The sequence below is a fragment of the Pelodiscus sinensis genome, chromosome 14, assembly GCF_052426305.1.
Source record: "Pelodiscus sinensis isolate ZL-2025 chromosome 14, ASM5242630v1, whole genome shotgun sequence".
Lineage (NCBI taxonomy): Eukaryota > Metazoa > Chordata > Testudines > Trionychidae > Pelodiscus > Pelodiscus sinensis.
Window position 1 is genome coordinate 31369352 of NC_143065.1, and position 25686 is coordinate 31395037.

General features: G+C 47.6%; 1 protein-coding gene across 3 annotated transcripts in view; it reads left to right on the forward strand.

The window, feature by feature from the left end:
• Positions 1-25686, forward strand: part of NTRK3 (neurotrophic receptor tyrosine kinase 3) — a 390761-nt gene that overhangs the window by 223515 nt on the left and 141560 nt on the right. For all 3 annotated transcript variants that reach the window (XM_075897044.2, XM_075897046.2, XM_075897048.2), the window contains exon 12: positions 18552-18740. In XM_075897044.2, coding sequence (XP_075753159.1) covers positions 18552-18740 — 189 coding nt within the window. The remainder of the gene's footprint in view (positions 1-18551; positions 18741-25686) is intronic.

Sequence of the window (25686 nt, forward strand, 5' to 3'; positions counted from 1 at the left end):
CTGTGTGTATTGTAACTCAACGGCAGTTCTAAACCCACAGCCCTCTCGCTAGGGCAGTGTGGCCCAGTGGCCAGTGTCAACAGCAAGCGTCCCATGCTGGGGCAGTGCAGCCTAGCAGTTGGAGTCTGTAGCAAACACCCCTCCTGCTGGGGGCAGTGTGGCCTAGCAGCCAGAGTCTGTAGCAAACACCCCTCCTGCTGGGGGCAGTGTGGCCTAGCAGCCAGAGTCTGTAGCTGCAGGTACAGGCCCCACGGGTTGGGGATTGAGGAGGAGGAGGTAGGGGGACCTGGGCCCTTCCTACTGCACAGGGTCCCAGCCCAGGGCCCTATGAGCAATGGCACAGGTCACTGCTCACTCAGCAGGGATTCCCATCACAACATGCTGAGCTCCTCAGGATATAATCTCCTGTTCGGTGCTACTTCCCACCAGTCTGAGCTGGATTCCTTCCTCCAGATCCTCGGCAGTATCTCTGGTGTCCCGCTGGCTAGTCTCCAGGTCCAGTCTCACTGGTGGTTCACCTCTAGGAGCCCTGTCCTCTAGCAGCCAGCCCAGACTGAGCCTCTCTCTGGGCCTTTATAGCTGGACTGCAGTCCGGGCATGCCCAGCAGGATTGTGGGGGCGGGACTCCTTGAGCCAGGTGAGCCTGGGTTAGGCCTTGCTTCCCCAGTGCGAGGCTGGTACACCCCATTGCACACAGCAAAGCTGGAACATAGGAAACATACACTCACCTTCCTCTTCATGTCCAGGATGGCAGTGACTGCTTCTGGCCAGATGTCTGGAGAGTAAGATACAAGCGTTGTGACCACTGAGAGCTGGTAGAAGTTTGATGGGAGAGCAGCTGCTGTCAGATTGTTCTCTTTATTGTTGATTACTGTTATTAAGTACTCAGAGTGCATTCAGCTCTGCTCCGGTCACAAGGGAAGGTCCACAGTGCTGCACAAGGGAAGCTCAACCAGCTGATGGTCCTATCCAATGGTAAGTTTATGTCACTGGGTTCCTGGCTTGGCTACATCCGTAACCAAGTCAGGGGTACAGTTCTCTCATGGTGAAAAATTACAGGGTAGGTGGGACCTAACCATGATCCAGCAAGCACATTCAAACTTGGCCTGTCCAATGCTTCACCCCCTTTATGCAGAGACAGTTATAGCCCACGGCAGAACAATGTCCCTTATTTTGGGAGGGGCTTGCGAGTGAGGGACAGAGTCTTCCCACTGGGGCCCGGCTAGAGATGTGCAGCTCAGCCTGTGTTTGTGGAGACCGTGTGCGTGCCAAGCGCCCCCTGCTCCAGCTCGGCTCTTTGTATGCATGTGCACAGGAGGAAGGGCTTGGTTAAAGTGTTTATCAGTTTGTCACAGTCTCAGGCTGCCATGGCTGGGGGCCAGGAAAGTGGATAAAAGCCTTGGGCCAGTGATAAATAGAAGCTGAAGAAAGGAAATGTGTGTGTTCAGCCCTGAGCCATCAGCTCCGTTTCCGAGGAGATTGCTCCCTGGCGGTTTGGGCATGTGGCTAGATTTGCTTGTCTCTGTGTTGATTGACCACCAGATAGCTTCTGGGGCAAATGACGGGTGAGAATGGGAACTGCCAGGCCAATGGGCGAAGAAACGTGTCAGAGGAGTGCTAAGTGTGTTTGGGGAGGGGGTTTCTCTTCCTCTGCTTTTACATGTGGGCGAGTGTGCGTTAGCATGGGCATGCGAGGGAGTGTGTTTGTGTGGGAGTGCCAGGTGCATATAAACCGAAATAGGCAGGTGCTTGGGGGCAAGTGACCGTATATTAACATGTATGTCTTAGCAAACAAACATGCACGTGTGGGGTCTGATTGCAGAAGGGCCCCTTTGTGGCAGGTGTCAACTTGATCTAATGGTTAGTGGCGTTAGGAAATCAAGGCTTTATTGCTGGCTCTGCAGTGGATTTGCTGGATTATGTTGCTGAGTAGTCTCTTTGTGCCTCAGTTTCCTTACTGGTAAAATGGAGATTGTGGCACTTAGGTCCTTTTGCAAAGAGCTTTTAGATCTCCAGGTGTTTATTGTGGGGGACTGTGTGTATGTGAGAGCAGCATATGTGACTGTTCACGTGTGTAGTTGAACGTGTACTCCTGAATGCGTGTGCAAATTACAGCAAGCACTGCAGTATATAAAGCACACTTTGTGAAGAGAAGAGATTAAAAAGCTGATATGGTGTTATTCCGATTGATTTTGCTTTTGTATTTATACCTGAAGGTAAAGAGCAGACATACTGGAAATCAATTGGCCCTGTGCTCTCTCCCCACTCCCTCTGCAGTGCCGTTTGAATGAAATGCTTATATCATTTTTACAGCATGTCTATGATAGGGATGAGTGAGCCAGGAGATTAATAGGCACGGTTGAGGCCTTTACCCAGCAACTGCCCATCTCTTGTGTCGTAAAGTGCGCACAGTTCTGGAGGTTCAAGGTGCCCTCGAGGTGAAAGTTTTGGGACTCTTTCTTAAATGGGAGGCAAATATCCAGCTCCGAAAAGATGTATGGGGGCAGCATGCTGAGAGAGCACCGAGCTCCTGGTGAATGGGGCTGGAGGGGAGATGGAAGATGCTGAACAGTCAGGGAGTTGTGGCTGGTATAGGACATAGCAGTGGGAAATAGAGGTTCTGTTGTTCCATTTAAAGTGTGGTCATAAAGTGATTGGCAGATTGTGGGCTGGGGTGACAAGGTGGGAAGGATTCTTCTTGTTCATAGGAATCCCAGTTTCACCCACCTTTTGCTGTGACGTCAACCTTTGTGGGGTTCCTCTGATCCATCAAGTCAGAATTCACGAGTTTCCGTAGCCCTGCCCAGATGCCATGCTAAGTGCAGCTATTCTGTACTAAGCAATAGGCTCATGTGTAAAACCACAATGCTGCTATAGGAAGAGTCGTTGCGATGTTGAGCTTCCACATGGATAGCCAACCAGAGTCATGCAGGCGGGACTTTGGTTTGAGGCCTCATTCCGAATAGGGTGCCCCTAAGCACAGCCACCTTAGCCCTTATGACTGCTCTGAGTCTGGATTTTGGTGGGAGAGGTGAACCCCAGGGGCTTTTGGCCAGAAGGTAGATGGGCTCCCACCTGAGCCACAGAGACCAAAAGCAAAGAGACTTGTGTCCTGCTCAGGTCATGTCTATGGGAGGGTTTCAAAATGGAGAATTGGTACTGGCGGCAGTGTGTTTGTAATCAGCAGCGCTCTGCTGTGGGCCTCGAAGTCTCTCGTGATTTACCCACCTGTATCCCACCGTGGCAGTTGTTTCAAACAGCTTGTCCGTTCCATGGGCACTTGGGTCTAGGCACACAGCATGCTATTTGCAGTGGGAGTTTGTTACCACGAGAGATTGCTGTATCCATTGAGACAGGGGCCTTTTCTCACTGCGATTCAGAAGGGTAAATCGGCACAATATGCTTGTGACTCGGCAACTCAAAACACCACAGTGCATCCCACATGTCTCCCTCGAAGGTTCCATATCTTACATATGGCAGTGTCCTCCCCATGTAAAGAGGCATGAAAGCAGAGGCATGAAAGCAGCAAAGGGGCTGTCTTTCAGAGGGGCTGAAGGCTGGCAAGTCCCTGCTGGGAGTGGTGGGCACTTGATACTTCTGAGCACCAAGACCAAAGTACATGCTGAATAATGAAAGTTTGATTTGGCCCTTCCTTGCCTCCCCACTCCACTCTCTTTGTGTCTCAAAGAAGGTCTGTTCCCTTTGCTGACAGAACTGCATTTCTTCTCCCATGAAGGCTGTGAAAACCGATATCTCTGGCGTGGACGCTAGTGTACAAAGACGGGATCCCAGGAGCATTCTTGGTAGTGATTGATGTGTGAGCCAGAAAGACTCTAGCTAGCTTCTCAGATCCCAGGATGAGTGGGCAGCTCTGACATTTAGAAAAATCAGCGTTTGGAATGTGAACAGAGCAAACTTGATCAAGGAATTCTGAAGAGCAACTAAAGATAAGAGTAGTGCTGTTACCCAGTGTCCTGTCCCATTGCACCACAGGTGTGGTAACTAGATACTGTCATTCTCTCTGCATTTCCATCAGATAAAATACTCTTTGCTTCCTGTCCTTAGCTGTTAGGAAGTGTTGCTGTGCTTTATTAAATAGCTGCCAGGCTTCCCCCCGAGTTGCTTGTATTTTGATGGGTAGGCAGGTTTAGGCTTAGTTGATACTTAACACGTTTGAAATGCTCAGGTGTAAGGATAAAGTATTTCCATGAGTAACTGACAGTGTCATGGTTAGTCACTTTTTGGACTGCTTTTTGGATTGTAGGTACTTGGCACAGCTGGCCCTCTGGCTTTGGGCATAGCTATAAAACATTCTTCTCTCTATTCCTCCAGCTGGAGCCTGGGACTCAGAATTGCATTTACACCAGGTGCTGGCTTGTTGGACGGCTCCCCTTGAAATGTTCAGATTGTCTTGTGATTTTTATTGTCAGTGTTCCTCTACTGGATTGATGTATTTGTGCTGTCCTATGCATTGACTCATATTCGATCTTAATGCTTCCATTCCCAGGGTGCGAGTGCATTTAGGAGTCACATCAAAATTCCATAAATAAAGCTGAGAAAGAAGAACGCTACCACAGGGGAGCTCTCCAGAATATGAGTGTTTGGGGGAATCCCTCGTCTTTTTTACAGGAGAGACTCTTTGCTGGGAGCTTTAGGGTTTGGGGAGACCCTGTGGATTATATGAAGCAAACAGCAGTGTGTTGTAGAGTAGATTTACTTTATGAGGTGCCTCAAATTCCTAAACGTGTTGATTGGATAGTTCCCTTGGAGAAGTATTGTCTGGTATTCCCTTTGTTCTGTGGGCCAATTGCAGCTACTGCTGTGGATTATTTCTACACATGGCATATGCGGAAAAAAGGATGTGGGTAGTAGCTGTGTTGCTACTGCAAGGTGACATGTAGCAATCCTCCTTTAAACGCTACCTCTGGGGAGACAATAGGAGCAGCTCATTCTGGGCACTTGCTGCTGAATTCAGTGGCAGGTTCATGGCTTCCTCCCCTCCTCCATGGGGATGTCTGTTCTCAGCAGTTTGGGTTTCCCTTGGTGTAACTGCTGAAATGGAGTTCTGTCCCTGGCAGGTCCACGTGCTTCTGGCTTTGTCCCCCAAGTGCCCTTAGTTCTGCCTCTGGCCTCCGATGGAATGTATCATTGAATGAGAGCTGTGATGATGGCTCTCCAGAAAGGTGCTACTCTGGTTTAAAATCTTAGTGTGGCCCAGGTCAGTTTAGTCAGGGGCTGAGGCAGCCTCTGATGCTCGTGGACCAATTGCAGTGAATTGTGTGAAGAAGGAGAGGGAAGTGCCCTGGGCCGATAGTGACTGAGAAGCTGTCGGGGCAGCCTCGAGGAAGGCATGAAGAGGGGAGTGGCCCTGCAAAGGATGCTGTGGGAAGTCAGCGGAGGGCTGGAGAGGGGAATGGAGTCACGGGGCTGTTTGGAAGTGAGGGGAGTCATGTTTGAATGTGGTGCAGAGATGAGGGCAGGCCAAGGGTGAGTGTCGTCTGCAGAATGAAAGGGAACTGTACTTTTCCAAAGCATTCTGGATTGGAGCAGAGCTGGGCAAGATGCGGCCCGGGGGCCGGATGCAGCCCACCTCCCCCTTTGTTTTGGCCCGCGGACTGCATTTGACTGCTTTCTATGTATATCCTTCTGCCCATGCCACTGAATTTCCAGGTAGTGCCTCCGGCAGCAGGATCCTGTTTAAACGGCTCATGACTCCCAGTTGCGGCACTACCCCAGAGGGGCTGGAGCCACGAACCTTTTAAATAGCTGCAGCCACCCACGTGGATGCCAGGCAATGCGGTAGTGGCAGGGCTCGGAGCTGGAAGAACTTTGTTGTATTTTTACTCTGGGGATAGGCTAGTCCCCACCTCTTCCCCCTCATGCTCCACCCCTTCTGGGAGTAGAGCCAGCCCATAACCAGATATCAAAATTCATTAAGTGTCCCCCCTGCAAAAATTATTGCCCACTCCTGGATTGGAGGGAGGTATTCAGCCCCCTGCCTCTTGGATGGGCCACTGTTCAGGGAAGCGCATCCTACAGCATAGAAGCTCTAGCAGTCTTCCCCGGTGGATGTCCGAGCCTAAAAGAAAAGGCATCCACACCAGGATAATCTGGAGTCCAAAAGAGTGCATAAATGCCCTTTACAGCAGAGGAGAGCCAGCTTCGAGTCAGGTCCCTGCCTTGAAAGCAGCGAGTGCTACCCTGGCCCTGTGCCCGTATCTGCCAATAAAAATTAAGAAATTGATTTCCTTTTGTTTGCCTGACAGAACAAGGCTCTTTATGAGACAGTAAATGCAATCCATCTCTGAGCATGGCCAGAGTTTTAATTGTGTTTGTTGTGCTTTCACTTCTTCTGTTTTATGAGTTTCAGTTGCCATCTCTGCTGGAGCAGGACTCACCCCTGGGGGATGAGTCAGTGTTTGATTTCAGCTCCAGCTAAAGGTTGGGATTTTTTAAAACACCTTGCTGCTTTTGTTGGTGGGAGTGGTTATTATTATTATTTTTAAATGTAAAGGTTGGAGCTGCTTTTGCGTCTGCTGTTTATAAATAAATATGTGTCTCCTGGTTTCAAGGAAGGCTGGAAGATTCTGTTTAGAGCCCTCCACCTGCCAACTGACGATACGACCCTTTGATGGATTGAATTTAAGATTAAAATCACTGAAGCACGGAGGCACCAATCGAGGTTTGAGGTCAGGCCAGAAGGGCAGTGAGATTTTACAGGCAGATTTTTTTAATGAGGGCTTTTACAGCACTTGCTGTAACTTGCTCTTGGGCCCAGTTAATTGGGGAAGGAAGGGGTTTTTTAGTTATGGATCATATATAGTTCTTAATTAAATGGCTTTGTTTTATGGGTCTTTGTATGATGCGGTGACTTATGGAAGGCCCAAGCAGCTCTTGCCGTGATCTGCATAGATCAAAAATCAGGTTCCAAATAGCAGCTCCTATTGGTGGCAGTGTGGGTGGCCCATTGTCCCATTGGAATGTGCTGTTTCTTAGCCATATAGCTTGTGTAGGGACCTTTGCTTTGGGGTTGGTCATGTATCTAGGACAAAGCTAGAAAAACGTTAGGGAATTGTGTTGTTTACCGGCTGAGATTTCCAGAGCCATCTAAAGACTTTGGATGTCCACTCGCCATTGCAATGAATGAGAAATGCACGTCCCTATCCTATAGGTGGCTTTGAAAACCCTTTGTGTTCACTAGGAGGCGATTTAAGGAGGATCAGATTGGAAGGTAGGTACTTTGTCTTTCTCTGATCTTTTCAGCGATAGGAAAGAACTTGACTCCTCACTGAGGGCTGTTCTGTTGCCGTAAAGAATGTCATGGCTTGAGCGAGCACTGATCATCATCATTTACAACCTGCCTGGCCTGCCTTCTAGATGCCTGGTAGAGGTTACTGCCGTAGCATGATGGAGCTTTTGCTTCTGTGCCTGTCTGCTTTGGAGAATTCATTACATTATGGATGTGCGTGGGGTGACCATTATCTTCACTTCTCTAATCTTTGGCTATTTATAAGGTATTCTATAATGACTATGCCTGCATCTTCTCAGAAAATATAGTACCTTGCCTTGTTAAGTAATTGACCATTAGGATATGATTATGTGAACAGGGGCTTTCCTAGGTACTTATTTTTACTTTATTTTTCATAACAGATGGCCTATATAACCCTGTAAATATACTAGGTGCCTTATAGACAGAATAAGAGGTGTCCTTTCTCTCTTCCCCGCTCCAACACACCATCACAAGTTGGGCCCAATTGTATGGCCTTCTGCCTCCCTTCTCTCTTATCTTCTGCTGCCTTTGTCCTGCCCTATGTTCCTTCCAGTTCTACCACAGGAGATCATGCTGGAGAGAAGATGGGGGGTCGGGGGAATACCCAAGATGGTGGGTTTCAGGAGGCTTAGAAGAATGGGTAAAATGTGCTTGGCAGATGAAAAGAGGGAGGGTTTTTGAGCAGCAGAATCAGGATAGAGCCAAATCCAGAAGGGACAGAAGAAGAAAAATGGGCATAATGCTGGGAAAGAACTGGAAGGAATATAGGGCAGGACAGAGGCAGCAGGGGTGTGTCTAGACTACATGCCTCCTTCGACGGAGGCATGTAGATTAGCCAGATCGGAAGAGGGAAATGAAGCCGCGATTAAAATAATCGCGGCTTCATTTAAATTTAAATGGCTGCCCCGATCTGCCGATCAGCTGTTTGTCGGCAGATCGGGGCAGTCTGGACGCGATGCGCCGACAAAGAAGCCTTTCTTCATCGGCACAGGTAAACCTGGTTTCACGAGAGAGAAGGGAGGCAGATGGCCATACAATTGGGCCCAACTTGTGATGGTGTGTTGGCGTGGGGAAGAGGTAAAGAGACAGAAAAGGGAACTGCATCTTTCTCCATAGTGGCTCTAATGGCTGGTGTAGGGGCCTCACTCTCCACCAGTCTCTCTTGGACGAACACAGGTAGTTTCAATTGTGACAACCAAGTTAGAGAGTTAAAGGTGGAGCTCATTTGGTTGCTGAAGTTATGAATGGGCCCCCAGAGACTGTAGTTGCTGTATTGCAGCAGATATGAACGACGATGACTGCTAACCTGAGGTTAGGTGTATATCAAATCCAACCTCTGCCTTAACCCTTCCTTTGGTCTGTGAGATTTCAGAATAATAAAATCCCAGGAAACACAGAAGATACACACAAAATCCATCAAAATTTAACTAGAGGCCATGTTCTACAGTAAGTAATATCCACAATGAAGACCTGGTTATCCACAGATACCTGCTGCACCATCATTGGAGTTAATTGGGGACTCAGACTCACTTCAGTCCTGTTCCAGGACCTCATGTGGGTACATCAGGAATAAACAGGGGTTGCCCTGGTCCAATAGCCTGCATTGATGGAACAAAATTCTGTTCATTCAGGCATCCACCTGCTGTTCATCCATCTGTCTTGTACAGGTGCATAGATTTGCAAAGGCACTTTAATATTAAAGTCCATTTTTATTCCGTTTTCTCAGTCCTTCCTCAGAAAATCTCTCACTGAAGCCAACAGGCATGTGCCCAAATAAAGATCTCAGAATTTGGTCTTTCATCAGTGTCCTACATTAAGTTCAGGGTCTGTACATGGTTAGCAATTACAATATGTATGGTATATCCCAAGAGCGCAAAAGTTACATTATTGATACATGGCTTATTTCTGTGAAATACTGATGACTGCATAGATCACGAGTGGCAGAGAAAATGAAACCTATAGGTGTGATATAAAAGGGTCTGTCCATTATGTTGGCATGGCGTCTCTGATACCGTGTCAGTGGTAGTTTTTGACAAGGGAACAGTACGATTAACTCTGTGCTGGAAAGACCTGGATCTCAACCTGTAGTGACCGATGCTCCTCAATAGAGAAGATAGGAGGCAGTGGAAGTGACAGAAAATACAAGAGATGCTACCATTGGTTGGTGCAGGATGATGTAGGGGGTGGGCAGAGATCTCAGAGTGGAGATTTACGAGAAATGTGAAATAACAACGATAAATAATTAAATGATAATGGAATGAAGGAAAGACCTGGTGGGAACTCAACATGAATATGTAAACTCTGTACATAACTAATCGGATAATATCTGGTTCCTGACTTTATTGGGGAAGGGGGGAAAAGAAATAGCTGGATGCTAGCTCATAGCTATGTATCTTTGTCTCCAACTCTGGCCCTAGCAGAGGTCAGAAGTGCCTCTAAAAGGTGAAGGCGATTGTCTTTGGAGCACCAGGGGTGGATTTCCTAGCACTGGATTCCCAAGGGCCTAAAAAGGGGAAGCGTTGCATGCTCATTCTCTGCAAGAGGTGTAACTATGCTCAGGTGGACTCTGCAATATGTTCTGGTTGTAATAGTCGGGTGTCTCCATCCCTAGCAGTAGTTGTTCAGAGTTTGAGGATGGTGATGGATGTACAGTGTGGGTGGGTGCAGAAGGTTTTGGGGGCGGGTAACTTCTGCAGGTGTACCAGTGGTTGCTGGAGCTAGGTGAATTTCACTGAGCGGAGATAAAACACGGCCTGTTGGTGGTATTATTTCAATACAAGCCGGGTAGTGCATCTTGTACACTGTATATCTAATGATCATGACAATATTCTGGGGAGTCCCCAGCTGATCCCAGTTCCCCTGAAATGCCGTTTGGAGCCTGGGGTCAGCTGAGGAGTCCCCAGGTGACTCTGGGCTCCAAGGCACTGCCCCTTTGAATGCTGCTTCCATGTTTCAAAGGGGCAGCACCACCCAGCTGATCCTGGGCTTAGCTGTGGGGCGCTGACCCTTTGAAATGCTGAGGCGGGCGTTTAAAAGGGGCAGCCGCTGCACAGTGGATTCCTAGCTCAGCTGTGCAGCAGTTACCCATTTGAAACACTGCCTTGGTGGGAAGTCCTGCTGACTCCAGGCTGTATGCGGAAGTGCGAGCTTTGAAATGCACAAGAGTCCCCAGCGAGGGCTCTTGTGCATTTCAAAGCCACAGCGCCCTTATGAAGTCTGGGGTCAGTGAGGGACTCAAGAGTCCCCCGCTGACCCCGGGCTCCATGCTGTGCTGCAGGCCACACGGAGCCCGGGGTCAGCTGCGGAATCTCTAAGGGTATGTCTACACTACCACCCTATTTCGAACTAGGGTGGTAATGTAGGCAACCGGAGTTGCAAATGAAGCCCGGGATTTGAATTTCCCGGGCTTCATTTGCATAAAGCCGGGCGCCGCCATTTTTAAATGTCCGCTAGTGCGGACTCCGTGCTGCGCGGCTACATGCGGCACGGACTAGGTAGTTCGGACTAGGCTTTCTATTCTGAACTACTGTTACTCCTCGTTTCATTAGGCTTCTTAGTCCAAACTACCGTTACTCCTCCTTTCACTAGGCTTCCTAGTCCGAACTACTGTTACTCCTCATTTCACGAGGAGTAACGGTAGTTCGGACTAGGAAGCCTAGTCCAAACTACCTAGTCCGTGCCGCGTGTAGCCGCGCAGCACGGAGTCCACACTAGCGGACATTTAAAAATGGCGGCGCCCGGCTTTATGCAGATGAAGCCCGGGAAATTCAAATCCTGGGCTTCATTTGCATAAAGCCGGGCGCCGCCATTTTTAAATGTCCGCTAGTGCGGACTCCGTGCTGCGCAGCTACACAGTTCGAACTAGGGTGGTAGTGTAGACATACCCTTAGAGATTCCGCAGCTGACCCTGGGCTCCATGTGGCCTGCAGCACAGCATGGAGCCCGGGGTCAGCGGGGGACTCTTGAGTCCCTCACTGACCCCAGACTTCATAAGGGCGCTGTGGCTTTGAAATGCACAAGAGCCCTTGCTGGGGACTCTTGTGCATTTCAAAGCTCGCACTTCCGCATACAGCCTAGAGTCAGCAGGACTTCCCACTGGCCCCAGGCTGCACATGGAGTTCCACATTCCTCCTTTGAAATGTACAAGAGCCCTGGTGAGGTGTTCTTGTACATTTCAAAGGAGGAATGCAGAAGTGCCTATCAACTAGTCAAGTAGTCAATGGAAATTCCATCAACTACTTGACTAGTCAATTACAGGCAGTCCCCGACTTACGCGGATCCGACTTATGTCGGATCCACACTTACGAACGGGGCTTTTCTCGCCCTGCCACCGCGTCCTCTGGGGCGAGAAAAGCTGCTCTGGGTCTCCCTGGTGTGCTGGGGGGGGACTCCCCAGCACAACAGGGAGACCCGAGCAAAGCCGCACAGGCGGCGGGACCCCGCTGCCTGTGCGGCTTTGCTCCTTTGCCCCGGAACAAAGCCGCACAGGCAGCGGGAACTCCCCCAGCACAGCAGGGAGACAGGAGCAAAGCCGCAGAGGCGGCGGGACCTCTGCGCCTCCGCGGCTTTGCTCGGATCTCCCTGGTCTGCTGGGGGGGGGGGGGGAGGGAGCGCAGCTAGTGCGCCCCCCCCCCCCCCAGCAGACCAGGCTTTTGTTGCGGGACGCCTGGGGTAGAGCAGCTGGGGTGCTGCCGGGTTGGTCCTGCGGGGACCTACCCAGCAGTGCCCCAGCTGTTCTGTCCCAGGAGTCCAGATTCAGCCGCTGTTGAAACTGATCAGCGGCTGATTCCGGGAAGCCGGGGGCAGAGCAACTCTGCCTAGGGCTTCCTGTAGTCAGCCACTGATCAGTTTCAGCAGCGGCTGAATCTGGAGCCAGTTCCAACTTACATACAAATTCAACTTAAGAATAAACCTATAGTCCCTATCTTGTACGTAACCCGGGGACTGCCTGTAACCGCAATTTAGCATCCTTACTGCATTAATACTTGGAGGGCTTTGGCAATCTAGCTATCCCAGTATTAAGGATGTTAATGCAGTTATCAATCTAATCGTATTGTTGATACAAATTGTCAGTACAATAGGATTAGTCAATAGGACCACTCTGCATAGAAGTCCTGGCTCATGCCACCTTCAGGAGCCACCCCCATTGCGGCTCTGCATTTCAAATGTAGTAAGAGCCACCGGGCTCTAACTCTATTTAAAATGCAGAGGTGCAGCGATCAGCATGAGCCATGACTGCTCGGTCCCGGCTCATGCTCAGTCCAGCAACCCCTGTTCACAGCAGACAGCCCTGTCTGCCGGTGGGCAAGGCTGGCTGACGTGAACAGAAGATGCCCATGGCCAGCCCTGGCTGCTGCAAACAGGGGCTGCTTGGTAGCATCAGCCCCTGTCCACAAGGGACAGGGGGCACCTCCCTGCTGGGACTTCTGCAGACAGGGGCAGTTTTGCAGCAGCAGCCTCCTCATCTCTCCCCTGCTGCCTCTGATAGAGGCAGCAGGGGAAGGAGGCATCACCCCAGAGATGGTTCTGCTTCCCCCCTCCCCTCCTTGCTGCCTCTCTCTGATAGAGGCAGCAAGGGTGGGAGAGCAACTAGTTAAGTCAAGTGACTACTTGACTATTTGATAAGCTTATGCTTATTGGATAGTCGACCAGTCGCTTACATCCCTACCCAGTATAGACATAATTGCCAACCTTTTAAGTGTGGACCCAGTGTAAACCTAATAACCTTTAGCAACCCTTCCTGTTCACTTATTCTGATGTGTGCCCTATCACCACACCATGTAACTGCCTTGGGACATGAAGACCTTTAACTGGCACATAGGAATTCCTGATATCCCCTTCTTAAACACCAGGCTCATTAATGGTGCTAGCCAAAGAATTGCTCTCTGTTTAGACTGAAGCCTTGTCCAGCCTACTGATGTCTTGCCGGTATAGCTATACCATCAGAGCCCTCTAGTGGGAATGTAGCTTATGCCTACGACAGAAGGAGTATTTCTATCAACATAGTCACACTGCCTCCCAGAATGGGGTTAGCTGTGATTCTGTTGGCATAGCTGTGTCTGCTCTGAGGGTCTTTTCTGGCATAGCGGTCAGCTGGTGGCTGGGATTTTATTCTCCCCCATCCCTCCAAATGAGACAGGAATGCTGACAGAACTCTGTTGGGTGGACCTGGTCTGACTGAAATGCCAATTTAAAAGAAAGCGGAGGATGTGGGCTGAGCATAAAGAAGGAGAGTTGGCACTGGTGGCAGCCCGCTTAGAGTGAAATCCACAAGGGTCTTTGGAAGGTTTCAACAAGGCTTGAAGTAGGAGCCATGGGATGGAATGAAGAGAAGGACTCTGCAGAGCAACTCTCAGGAAACCCTGTCTACCAGTGAGGTAAGACAGCACGATACTAGTGTCCAACAGGGGAGTGGTGGAAGCCTCGTTGCTTGAGATATTTAAACTGGACAGGCCTACATTGAGGAGGTATTTGGATGGGCTTGATGTGACTTACTTTTCATGCCTCTGGTTCTTTTCTGCCTCTTCTTCATTCTGCCTTCTTGGCATTCCGTTCGAAGCCCAACTTCAACCTGAGGGACAGGAGCACCAATCTGAAGACCTCAGCACTGACCTGGTTAGGTAGATGCTATCCATTGAGTCACCAGGTGTGCTCACCTCTGCAGCAGCCTCTTACGTTCCGTGAAGCTGCCTGGTCTAGGTGTTTTGTACAGTCAGCTTCATGCACAGCCAATACGTTGACCACTGCAGTATCACGAGTCTGTTGTTGGATCCGTTGATCTCTACCTGCTCTGGAGTAATCTTGGTTACTGTCCCCTCCCTTTTCACCTGCTCTCCACTACTCATGACCTTAGTCAAGAGTGTGCTAACGTTCCATTTTGCCTGGTTTGTAAATGAATTTCACAGTGTCAGTGAGTTGTTACGTATCATTGAAGGTGGGCGAAGCTCTCAAGGTTCAGAGATGTCGCTCTGTTTGGAACAGGTGCTGATCCCACCTTTGAGACATTATCTAGGTTTCCCTGCTCAGGGTAGTAGGTTAGGAATCTCTTGAGGATGAGTTTGTGGGGGATTGGGTCACAGAGACCTACTTGAGACTGTCACCCAGTGTGCTGATCATACCACTGAACCCGCTTGTCTGCCATGTGGAGTGCCCCATCACCCCCTCTTTCTACGCCAGAAGCTCTAATCTCCCCCAGCCAGTGCACAGAGTTGGGGTAACAGCCCCCTAGGCGAGTGGCAGAAACTTATGACAGCTCAGCTCTGGGAGAGTTCTGTTACAGGGAGTTGTCAGCACCCAGGAGCGCAGCCCTAAATAAATCTGTTTTAGACAGAGAAAGCTCATAATTTCGCTCTTTTTGTCAATGAAGGAGAGAGATGAACAGCTGTTGCTCCCCTCACCCCACAGTAACAATTATTTACACTGAATTTGATAATAAAAAGTGTCTTTATTAAGTATAAAAAGTAAGATTTAAATGGTTGCAAGTGGTGACAGATAGATCAAATTAAGCTACAAGTTAAATACACAAAACACACCATCTAATCCTAATACACCAAGAAAAATTGTTACAAAACATAATTCCTCACCCTAGTCCTGATTTCGGGTAAGAATCTTCAAATCAGAGCTGATCTTTTTCTCTGACCCAGGACCAGCAATACTCCTCCACCCTCTGGTTACAGTTCTCTTTTTTTCCACGTGTTCTCTTGTATCCTCTTAAGTGGAGGAGGCAGTTTCAAAAGCCAGCTGAAGACAATCACTCTTTGCTTCCCATTCCTTAAATAGAATTTCCCCAGGGTAAGACTCCTTTGTTCAATCCTCCCCCTTCCCCCAGTGTTCCCTGTAAGATGAGCACTTGGGTAGCCACTTTGGAAAGATGCAAGTGCTGCCCAGCTAATTAGCAGAGCGCCTACAGCCAGCAGCATATGTTTCTAGGTGGTGCCCATCTGCACTTGCCTTGGTGCAATAACAATATTTGTTTCACACATGGATGGAAAACATCAGAGGGAACATTGCCTCCCCCTAAAATCCTGCTGCTTTGAGGGACCAGATCCTCTGCCCCTGCCATAGGGGGGCAAGAGAGACCTTTGTTGGTCTGTTATCCTAATATATGGCTCTTGTACCGTGTTTGATGTTTTCTGTGTCCTTCACCCCTAAATGGAAGGATGTTACCCCCTCCTAGCTGTAGAGACAGATGCCATTTTGTGTTCTCTTCCCAATGCACTTCACGACACAGGAAATGCATACCATAAAAAAGACTTTGCATTTGTTCTTTCTTTAGCGGGATGTGGGTGGTGGTATTCTCTTCATCTAAAACAAGTCATTGAGACTTACATTGCTTTGTTTTCATTGTGTTAGGAGAAACACAATAGCGGTAGTCTTAACCCAAACATTTTACAGAGGAGCTGCATTGCACTGTGTTTTCTGTAAAATCACAGGAGTTGAGAGTAATCTGGGCTCTGAAAGAAGGAGAGAACATGCCAAAAGGAACTCACAATAAAGGCAGAGACTTCTTTCTTGTGAGTAAAACACCTGTCACAGCTGCCAGGAATCTGCTAATTACACAATAACTTTATTATGTCCCACTCCGAAGAACAAACAATACTTGAAGTCTGAGAAATTAGCAGGCTTTAGAATAGATTAATGCAGTCAAAATGTCTGAATGAAGCACATATTCTTTGGATCCTCTCAGAAGCTCCAAGAGAGTAAAATGACTTCCAGACTCTCTTCTTTGTTGCTAGCACTACAGAATAAAGTAATTGTGCAATTAGCAATAGATTAGTGGCAGGAGAAAGAAGGTGCAGGTAAAAGGTGGAGTTCTCTGAATGGGAGTGCAGCATGAATGCAGCAGCTCTCCTCATCATAGCTTAACCTTCTGTTAGCCCCTGGTAGCTTCTGGAAAACAGAAGAGAAGCATCACCAGATGGCTGGGATTTTTCTTTTGTGTCTGACTAAATCACAGCGTATTTGATTAGGGCACTTCAAGAGTGCGTCCTTGCAAAAGCTTGCATTGAATTCCTCATGTTCCCCAGCTCCTAACAGTTACCCATTCATGCAAGACAGATGGCTGGGGCTTGCAATTTTAGGTTTGATCAGGGGCATTATTGGTGATCATGGGGCTTGTGAAAAGAACAATTCATAAAGATTCTTCTTGGCCTCTGAAGTTCCATGAGGTTTCCTGGCCTGGAGAACTTTCCATCATGAAAGCTGATGGGCAGTTTTACAATGGGGACTGTATAAATCAGGGTCTGATTGAAGTAAGTAGCTGGACTTGGCTATTAGGTCACTGGTCCATTTTTTCCCAGGCTTTCTTTTGAATATGAAAAGTGGGAAGGGGGCTGTGCTCTTGGGTGCAGGCATGTGCATGCTTGGATGTTCAGAGATGTAAGGGGGTTGGTATGTTACCATTGTTTGGGATGTTAGCACATCTGAAGGAAGGTTGAGTGTGCATGTTTGGCTGTGTTAGGATGACTATGTTTGCCGGGGCTGTTGTGTGTGTGTGTGTGTGTGTGGTTGGAAGGGTCTATATGTGGTATGTGGGTGGGTGTTGTGAAAGGACTGGGAGGTATGTGCAGATGGTGAAGTATTTTGGGGTGTCAGAAGGAGGGGGCAGGTGTTTAGGGGTGTTAAGGTAACTGTGGATGTGGCTGCATTGAGAGACGGGAGGGAGCTATCTGGATGTAAGGGTGCACCTGCTGCAATGGCTCAGGCATCACTCAGTTCCCACCAGGTGAGAAGTGTCAGCCCGTGGCTTAGAAGCACAATGTGGGGAGAGATGCTGCTCTTTTCTGTTAGTCCTGCTGCCCAGCAGTGTGAGGGTGTGTCTACATTGCGTTCCTCTTTTGAGAGAGGAATGCAAATGAAGACTAACTAAATTGCAAATGAAGCACGGATTTGAATTTCCTGTGCTTCATTTGCATAATCACGTCCGGCCGCTTTTTCAAAATACTCTATTTTGAAAAAAGAAACGCTGTCTAAACTGTTCTTTTGAAATTACCCTTTCTCCTTATAAAATGAGGTTTAAGGGTAATTTCAAAAGAAGAGTTTTCTTTCGAAATAACCGCATCTAGACAGTGTTTTTTTTTTCGAAATAGGATGTTTTGAAAAAGGGGCCGGATGCAATTATGCAAATGAAGTGCGGGAAATTCAAATCTGTTCTTCATTTGCAATTTGGTTTGTCTGCATTTGCATTCCTCTCTTGAAAGAGGAGTGCAGTGTAGACACACCCTGACTGAGTGGTAAGATGGATAAAGCATCCCTGGAAGTGAGCCGCAGGTGGGGAACTGGGAGTTAAACAATGCTTGAGATGGCAACAGTCATACTTAGAGAAGAGGAGGAGGAACTCTACTGAGTCTAATACAGCTCAGCCCCAAGCTTGCACCTACGGCTGCCTGGCTCTGCACCATGCTTGGGGTTCGCTGCTGGTGCTGGGCATGGGTACTTGTGGCAGCTCACATTAAGGAGGAGCGGGGAGGAACCAACACTGTGATGTGTCAGCAAGTGGGAAAACCTCCTCTAGCTTCTTCTCAGGCAAGAGCAGCCCGACGAGCTGCTGGCAGGTGGAGAAGGTTGAGCGGATTCCCCTGGATTGCAGTCAGAGAGCACTGGCTGTTTACCTTGGCTACTTCTGCCTCTGTCTGTTAAAGCTCTGGCGCTGGGGGTGAGGCGGAAGCTCAGCTGGAGGGGAGGGGGATGGCTTATTGCACAGAAAGGCGGGGGGTGGATTTTCATCACTGAGATTCACTCGGGATTGACCCCGGAGGGTTCCAGAGCACAGCAGCGGGATCGAGGGGTCATGTGCATGTAGGCAGGGGAAGAGAGAAAGAGGCATTTACATAGGTAGCGAGAGGGAGGTGTCCTTGGAGCACAGCCTGAGACCCAGGAAACCCTGTTTGTGAACGGTGCTTCCCCAGTCTGCACTCTTGGTTACCTAGTTAATCTGCTTGGGTTCTCCTATAATCGTGCCCCATGCTGTGCTATCTGAATGCTGCAGAGGCTGAACTGTGCTGCAGGGCCTCGAGCTGGGGACCCTCCCTGTTCTATTGCTACCTGTGCTGTAGTTCTAGAGTTTACTCTTCAGGGTTGTCAGTCTGGCTCGCTCACTGGCATGGTGCAGAAGATAGGCTCTCCTCGGCACCCATGCATTGCGTGGGAGATGCCGGGATAATTAACCCTGTTCAGGAGGCGAAATTAGTATTTATCCAGATGCCACGACTAACCACACAGGGACCTGGGCTGCTTGTCTCTTCACGGTGTTGTCTGACATTTCTCTGTGTGATGGCTCTAGGTCCTGTGGCAGTGATCAGTGGGGAGGAGGATTCTGCCAGCCCCCTCCACCATATCAACCATGGCATCACCACACCCTCGTCGCTGGATGCTGGCCCGGACACGGTGGTGATCGGCATGACCCGTATTCCTGTCATCGAGAACCCCCAGTACTTCCGGCAAGGCCACAACTGCCACAAGCCAGATACATGTGAGTGCCTTCTCCAGCTGACCCTTCTGCTTATGCGGGGCATGAATGGAGGCCGGGGTGGGGGGAAGAGGAAGGGGTGGGATGAGAAGGAAGAGGTAAAGAACGGGAAGAAGAGGATGTGGGGGAGGATAATGGGCTTTGGATGGTCAAGAAATGAAATGACCTCACAGGTAAATCTCAGGACTCAAAAATCACAACAAACATGTAGGTGCTTCAGAAGGAGAATTCCCCCCCCCTCCCTCCACTCCACTTTCATCCTCCTATCACCACCCACTGTTCACCTTCCCCATTCAGGACAGAAACAGCCGAGAGTGGAGCCTGCAGAGGTTTGCTTTGGACATGGTACCAGAGGCATGAGCAAATGCGACTTGAGAGCACAAGGCATTAGAGAGACCCACTTCCTTTGTGGGATAAGAGTGCATCTCCTCTTCCCTCCCCAATATATCCCTGCCCTCACAGCAGCGAGACTGCCTCCTTGAGCACCCTGCAAACACAGTGCCAAGGGCAAACAGCAGGGTCTACACATAGGGCAGATACACCGAAAACACTTGGAGTAGGAGAACAACCGATTTGGACATCCCATTTCTTATGCTCAGGGAGGCATCTGAAAAGCATGAAGTCTGCATTGTGAGCAAAATCCATTAAATAGCAAATATCTTCCACGCCAGGTGATAAAGTGCCCTTCCCAGCTTAGCGGGAGCCCTCATAAACTCTGAAGCGCTAGTAAAAGATGCACTTTTGCACACCACATACCACGACTGCCTCAGTACATGAAGCCCACACACAGTCAATAGGTCAGATAGCAACTTCTCGCTGTATCCTCAGGCTTTGCCAGTTCCTCGCAGCAACTGCCCTTCACCCCACTTATTGTTCAGCTTCTTGGAATATTTGGCATTTCTTGGTTCCAGCCAGGATTGGATGTAACAAAGTACCACACGGAAAGTTATTGTCACCATCTTTCCGGCCTGACCAGAAGCAGGAAGTACCAGGTATCTTGCTGGAGAGCCTACTGTTGTCAGACTTCCAGTCTGTTATTGCTAACTTGGAAAGCTAGAAAATTGTGAGTCAGCAGCTGAGCTTTGAGGAGCTCATAGAAATCAAACTTCCAAACTGTTAAAAATTGACCCAGTACTGAACATTAGGCAGGAAGCTGGTTCTCCATGGCTGCCTTTTTGCAATCAGGCTGGAACAACACCCCCTTCTCCTCCTGCTGAGATGTCAGGGGCTAGTCCTATCACTGACGCGCACACAAACTGAGAGAGAAACATGAGCTGAACCCGCCAATCTTGGACTCCTGCTTGTTGCACTTCAATCACAAGAGCAATGGAGTGTATCCAGTTATTGTGCCTGGCTTTCCCTTTGATTTGCATTATACTGTATTTCTTTGGTCTGCTTTTACTGGGCGGGATGGAGTGTTTTGGTCAGCAAGAAGGAGCCAACTAGTGTGGTATTTCTGTGTCATATTTATGTTTTTATATTTTTATAGTACCTCATCTCAAAACACTTTACAGACTGATGGCTCTGATTCTCTCCCTTCTCTGTAATCTATGGTATTTCATAGCACGCCAGCCATTTTGGAGCATTGAAGTAGTGGTGGTTGAAAATCAAAGGATTCAATTTACTCTGAGTTTGGCAGGGTCTGGTTACATATTGTGAGGCTGACCAGAAAGTAGATCACAGCAGAATTTGCTCAAAAGGGTTCTGTTTAATTAAGATCTGAAAAGTTCATCACACCAGAGAGGCTAGAATCTGGCTCACAGAACTGGGCCATGCGGGGAGAATTTAACATTGTAAATAAATACACGCACAACAGATTATAGAGAGAGCATTTATCTCTACGTGACTGTCTGGAATCATTTACCGGACTCCATGTTTCCGGTGTTCGTTTATTATATTTAGGGCCCAATCCTGCAGTTCTTACTTAGGCCAAATTCCCTGTTATAGCAGTAGCAATGTTGCCTGAGCCCTAATATTATAGTTCACATTTAAAATAAATAAAACCAACCAGTTTTTTTCCAAACTTCCTGCAGCTTCCATTTGATTTTGATTTTACTCCAGCTATTCCACCCAGTGCTAATTTGGCCTCTTTGGTTTGGTTTGTGGTGAGTGACTGTTCTCATCCACCCACCATTGTACACGCTGAGCCTCTGGCTTGTTCTTCTCAAGGACTTGGACTCAAATATTTCTCCCTCCTCCCCTTACCCCTATGAAGGCGAGGTGAAGTGCTTTAGATAGGCAAGGATATTAATACCTAGCAGAAAATGGGCTGGTGTAGTTCCTGGACAAACCAGGGACAGGTAGCTCCTGCCCTTCTGATTACTGCCATCCTGCTAAATCAACCAGCTGGATATTAGATTGTGAAGCCCATAACCAGCAAAGGCATTTACCCCCTTCTCTCCTCTCTCCCTCCCCTGTAAGCTATCTAGCCCATGTTCTCAGACAGGTTTTGTTAACGCACCATATAGATTTTGGGAAGTAACTTCTCTCTTTCACTTGGCCTGCCTCCCTGGTCGGCTGTGATGCCAGGTATCTGGGCAGACACCTGTTAGTGAATTACAGTGAGGAGAGAAAACTCTCAGTGCTTAATGCAGTATTAATAGTACATTGGTGTGATATAGATTTCCGTCACCCTCTGCACTAACAAACATCGCTTATCATGTGGGAATGATGGATGTTTATTCCCAGCCACTTAGTTCTGCATAATGGAATTGCAGATGAAATATGGAAAGCAGCTTGCTGCCTGCTATACTTTGCCCCCTCTTGCTGCTTCTGTACAAGCCTGTCCTGCGGGGGGTACTCTTACAGGCCCATTAATTACTGCTGTCTGTGAGGAGACAGAGATGTTTGCTTGGATGTACCGTTTTTTTTTTTCTTGTCAATAAGATGAGGGATGCTGGAGCTCACTCTGACACCGGTAATTTCCTGGGAGCTCGTCAGACCAGGGCCTTTCCCTCACCTACTTGCTGCTGCTCCCAGAATTAGACAGACCGAAGGAAAGAGTCATTCTTCCCTTCCAGTTGTGGGAGCAAGTGTACCATCCTGTTCCTGTATTAGGAAGTATTGACCCTTTGGGACTTCGTGCTCTGCTCCTCCCATACCTTGCCATTCTCTTTGCTCCTTCCCGCCATAACTGCATGTGCACTGCTCAGCACATTGGCTTGGAAGGATGCCTTTAAAAGATACAACTAAAAGCATCCGCTTCAGTAGTTCTCACACCGCTGCAGGGGGGGTTAAGTAGAGTGTCAGATTTATGGGACAAGTTGATCTCCGAGGAGTGGCCTCTTTTTTCTGGGACATTGAACAGGAATCAGGTGAGTACATCTGCTGAACTGAGATCTCAGGGAGACCAATGGGCATGGATGAGTCTATGCCTTCACTGTCATCTGGAAATAGTTGTGCTGCTTTTCTAAAATGCAATTTAAGTTGTTTTGGGCTCGGGCACCATATGGAAAAGAACTCATCAGAATTCAGCATGCAGCAAGTTCAACAGGATCTCATCCCAGGAGTGACGCTGGTGTTGAAGCAAAAGGTGACTCATTCTACCCTCCAACATATCCTGAAAATGGCAGTCAGATCCTGTGGGCAGGAAGCAGCAGTTTGCTCCAAAAATTAACCACATGACGATTGAAAAAATGGCAAGTGTCAGCCCAAGAGACATTAACACTGATGCGTAGCCCTGATGCTGGTGAGAGGGACCAAATGCCATTGTTTTGACCATGAACATCTGCGCTTGTTAATGGCAATGGAGACTTTTCAGTCTAGCTCCAATTTGCCAGTCATCAACAGTCTAAAAAGGATCCATGTTGCCCCCTGACTGTGATTCCAGGTGGGTGATGGAAGAAGCTGGACATTTCTTAGGTCTAAAAGCTTCCCAGATGTTTCAGATGAAAAGGTTTGGAGGCTGATTTTGCTTTGGATGATTATAATAATAACAATAACTAATATAAGTGATATTAAATCAATTAATAATAAGCACTGGACATGCTGAGCTGATTATTTATTAGAACCTCTTGATTCTGTATCCTCAAGCTCTGTGCAACCATGGTAGCAAAAGTTCAGTTGGCTTCTTGTTTTGTCAGAACAGCAGTAACCCAGGAGCAATTGTTCTTGAAGAAAACTGGATTTTTCTGAGGCTGTTCTAGAGCAGAACTAGGAAGAAAATGCCTCCGAAATGAAAAACACTTTCAGAAAAGTTTGGATCCCTCCTTGGAAACTCCAGCAATTCTCAGATTGTGTCTGTGGTAAAGAGTCAGTCGGAGATGCTCTTTCAAAATCGGTTGCTCCGGCCCCAGTAAAAGCAATGATGCTAGAGCTGTACAGAGTCTGCTTTGATTTTTGTTGCTGCTGCTGACTGGGCACGACTGTTGTTTGGTTTGTTTTCCTCTGTTGGGACTGGTGCAGCCTCAGCACCATGATGCATTCACCATGGGGGCGGAGTTGACGTCCTTCTATAGAGTACTAATGAGGGGTTTTTTAAACTTCATTTATTACTGGCTGCCCTGACATAATTGCATATTCGAAGTTAGTAATTACACATATTCATACTAATTAAGTAATTAGATATAATTATGCTAACTGTAAATATATGGTAATTGGCTAAAAAGAAGTACTTTGGAAAAACTAAGGCAAATCACACAATAAAGACACCATCAGCAGCCTTTTCGCATATCATTCTGTCTTTATCTTGCATTTGTAATGCAGTTTGAAAGGAAATCTGTGGTCCATTCAAAAATCATATTCTTTAGACAAACAGATTTCCTCCCCTATGTCTCTAATAACACTAGAGAGTGAAAATGGGAGAGGATCTTTAAAAATCCAGTTTTGCTCTCACTGCTTCTGCTTTTTGTTCACCAGCTGTATTTCCTTTAGCTTGGATATAGGAAACTGACCAAGTGCATTCCATTTTCCTTGTAATCATTGTGCTCCCAGGTTCATCAAGGTGCATAATTCAGGTTGCAATGTTTGCTGTGTATTCGTATGAAAACAACGGAGTTTACTGCTAATAGAAGAGGAAACATTTCTGAGGGCAGCTAGGGTTTAGAAAAACTTATTTCTACCAAATGTAAATTTTGCACTGATGACAGAAGCCCTTTAACTTTTAACAACCTGCCTAGAGTAACTGAATTATAGTAGATGTAGCCTCTGAGTAGCCTGAATCTCTCCCTCCCCATCCCCAAATCCTTGGAAGTCCTGCTGATGCTCATGTATACAAGCACGAACACATCTCCCTGCTCCTTTGGAAAAGCTTTATCTTTCCCAGAGACCCTAGCTCCCTTCACTTTTTTTAGAGGCTCCTCAGAGGAGTCTTGGACCATGGTGCTATCTTGCATGATACATCAGCATTTTATGCTGCCATCCCTTGTGTTCCATCTGTATCTGAGATCACAAGGGGACTTAGTGGGGATGTTTGGGCTGACGCCTTCTCAGGATACTGCCAACACCTCATCCACCCAGGGAGTGCCATCCTGTGCCTCGGAGTTTGAAGGAGGCTGGGGTATAGATGAAAGAATTAGTTGATACTTAATCCAGATAAGAGTGAAGTGTTTGTAGAAGTGAGAGAAGCAGCTGGATGAGGAGATAGGAGGTCTGGTTTAAACTCTATCTGAGGCTGGTTTCATTTTTTATTACCTCTGCTCACAACTTGAATGTCAGGTTAGAATTCCAATTGCTTTTTGAATGATAAAAGAAGAACAGCGATCAAGGCATATTTGTCCATTTAGATCTGACTAGGAGGCTATGCCCCTTTCTCTTAAGAACATAAGAACGGCCATACTGGGTCAGACCAAAGGTCCATCTAGCCCAGTATCCTGTCTGCCGCCAGTGGCCAATGCCAGATGCCCCAGAGAGAGGGAACACAACATGTAATCCTCATGTGCGCCCTTTCCTCTCACCCATTTCCAGACAAACAGAGGCTAGGGACACCATTCCTGGCTGGTAGCCATTGATTGACTTAGATTCATGGAGGCCATCTAGTTTTTTTTTTTTTTTTTTTTTTTTTTTAACCCTGTTAAAGTCCTAGTCTTCACCTCATCCTCTGGCAAGGAGTTCCACGGGTTGACTGTGTGTTGCATGAAGAAAAACTTCCTTTTGTTTTGTTTTAAACCTGCTCCCTATTAATTTCATTTGGTGACCCCTAGTTCTTATATTGTGGGAATAAATAAATAACATTTCCTTATTCACTTTCTCCACACCGGTCATGATTTTATAGACCTCTATCATATCCCCCCTTAGTCTCCTCATTTCTAAGCTGAAAAGTCTGCACCTTTTTCATCTCCCTTCATATGGGACCCATTCCAGACCCCTAATCATTTTTGTTACCCTTTTCTGAACTTTTTCCAATGCCAATATATCTTTTTTGAGATGAGGCAACCACTTCTGTATGCAGTATTCCAGATCTGAGTGCACCATGGTTTTATATAGAGGCAATAAGATATTCTCTGTCTTATTCTCTATGCCTTTTTTAATGATTCCTCACATTCTATTTTCCTTTTTCACTGCCGCTGCACACTAAAAGGATGTTTTCAAAGCACTATCCACAGTGACTCCAAGATCTCTCTCTTGAGGAGTTGTAGCTAAATTAGTCCCCATCATTTTTTATGTATAGTTGGGATTATTTTTTCCAATGTGCATTAGTTTACGTTTAATCAACATTAAATTTAATTTGACATTTTGTTGCCCAATCACTTAGTTTGGTGAGATCTTTTTGAAGCTCTTCAGTCTACTTTGGTCCTAACTGTTTTGAGAAGTTCGGTATCATCTGCAAATTTTGCCACCTCTCTGTTTACCCCTTTCTCAAGATCATTTATAAATAGTTTGAATAGGATTGGTCCCAGGACAGACCCTTGGGGGACCCCATTACTTCTCTCCACTCTGAAAATTTACCATTTATTCCTACCCTTTGTTTCCTTTCTTTTAACCAGTTATCAGTCCATGAAAGGACCTTCCC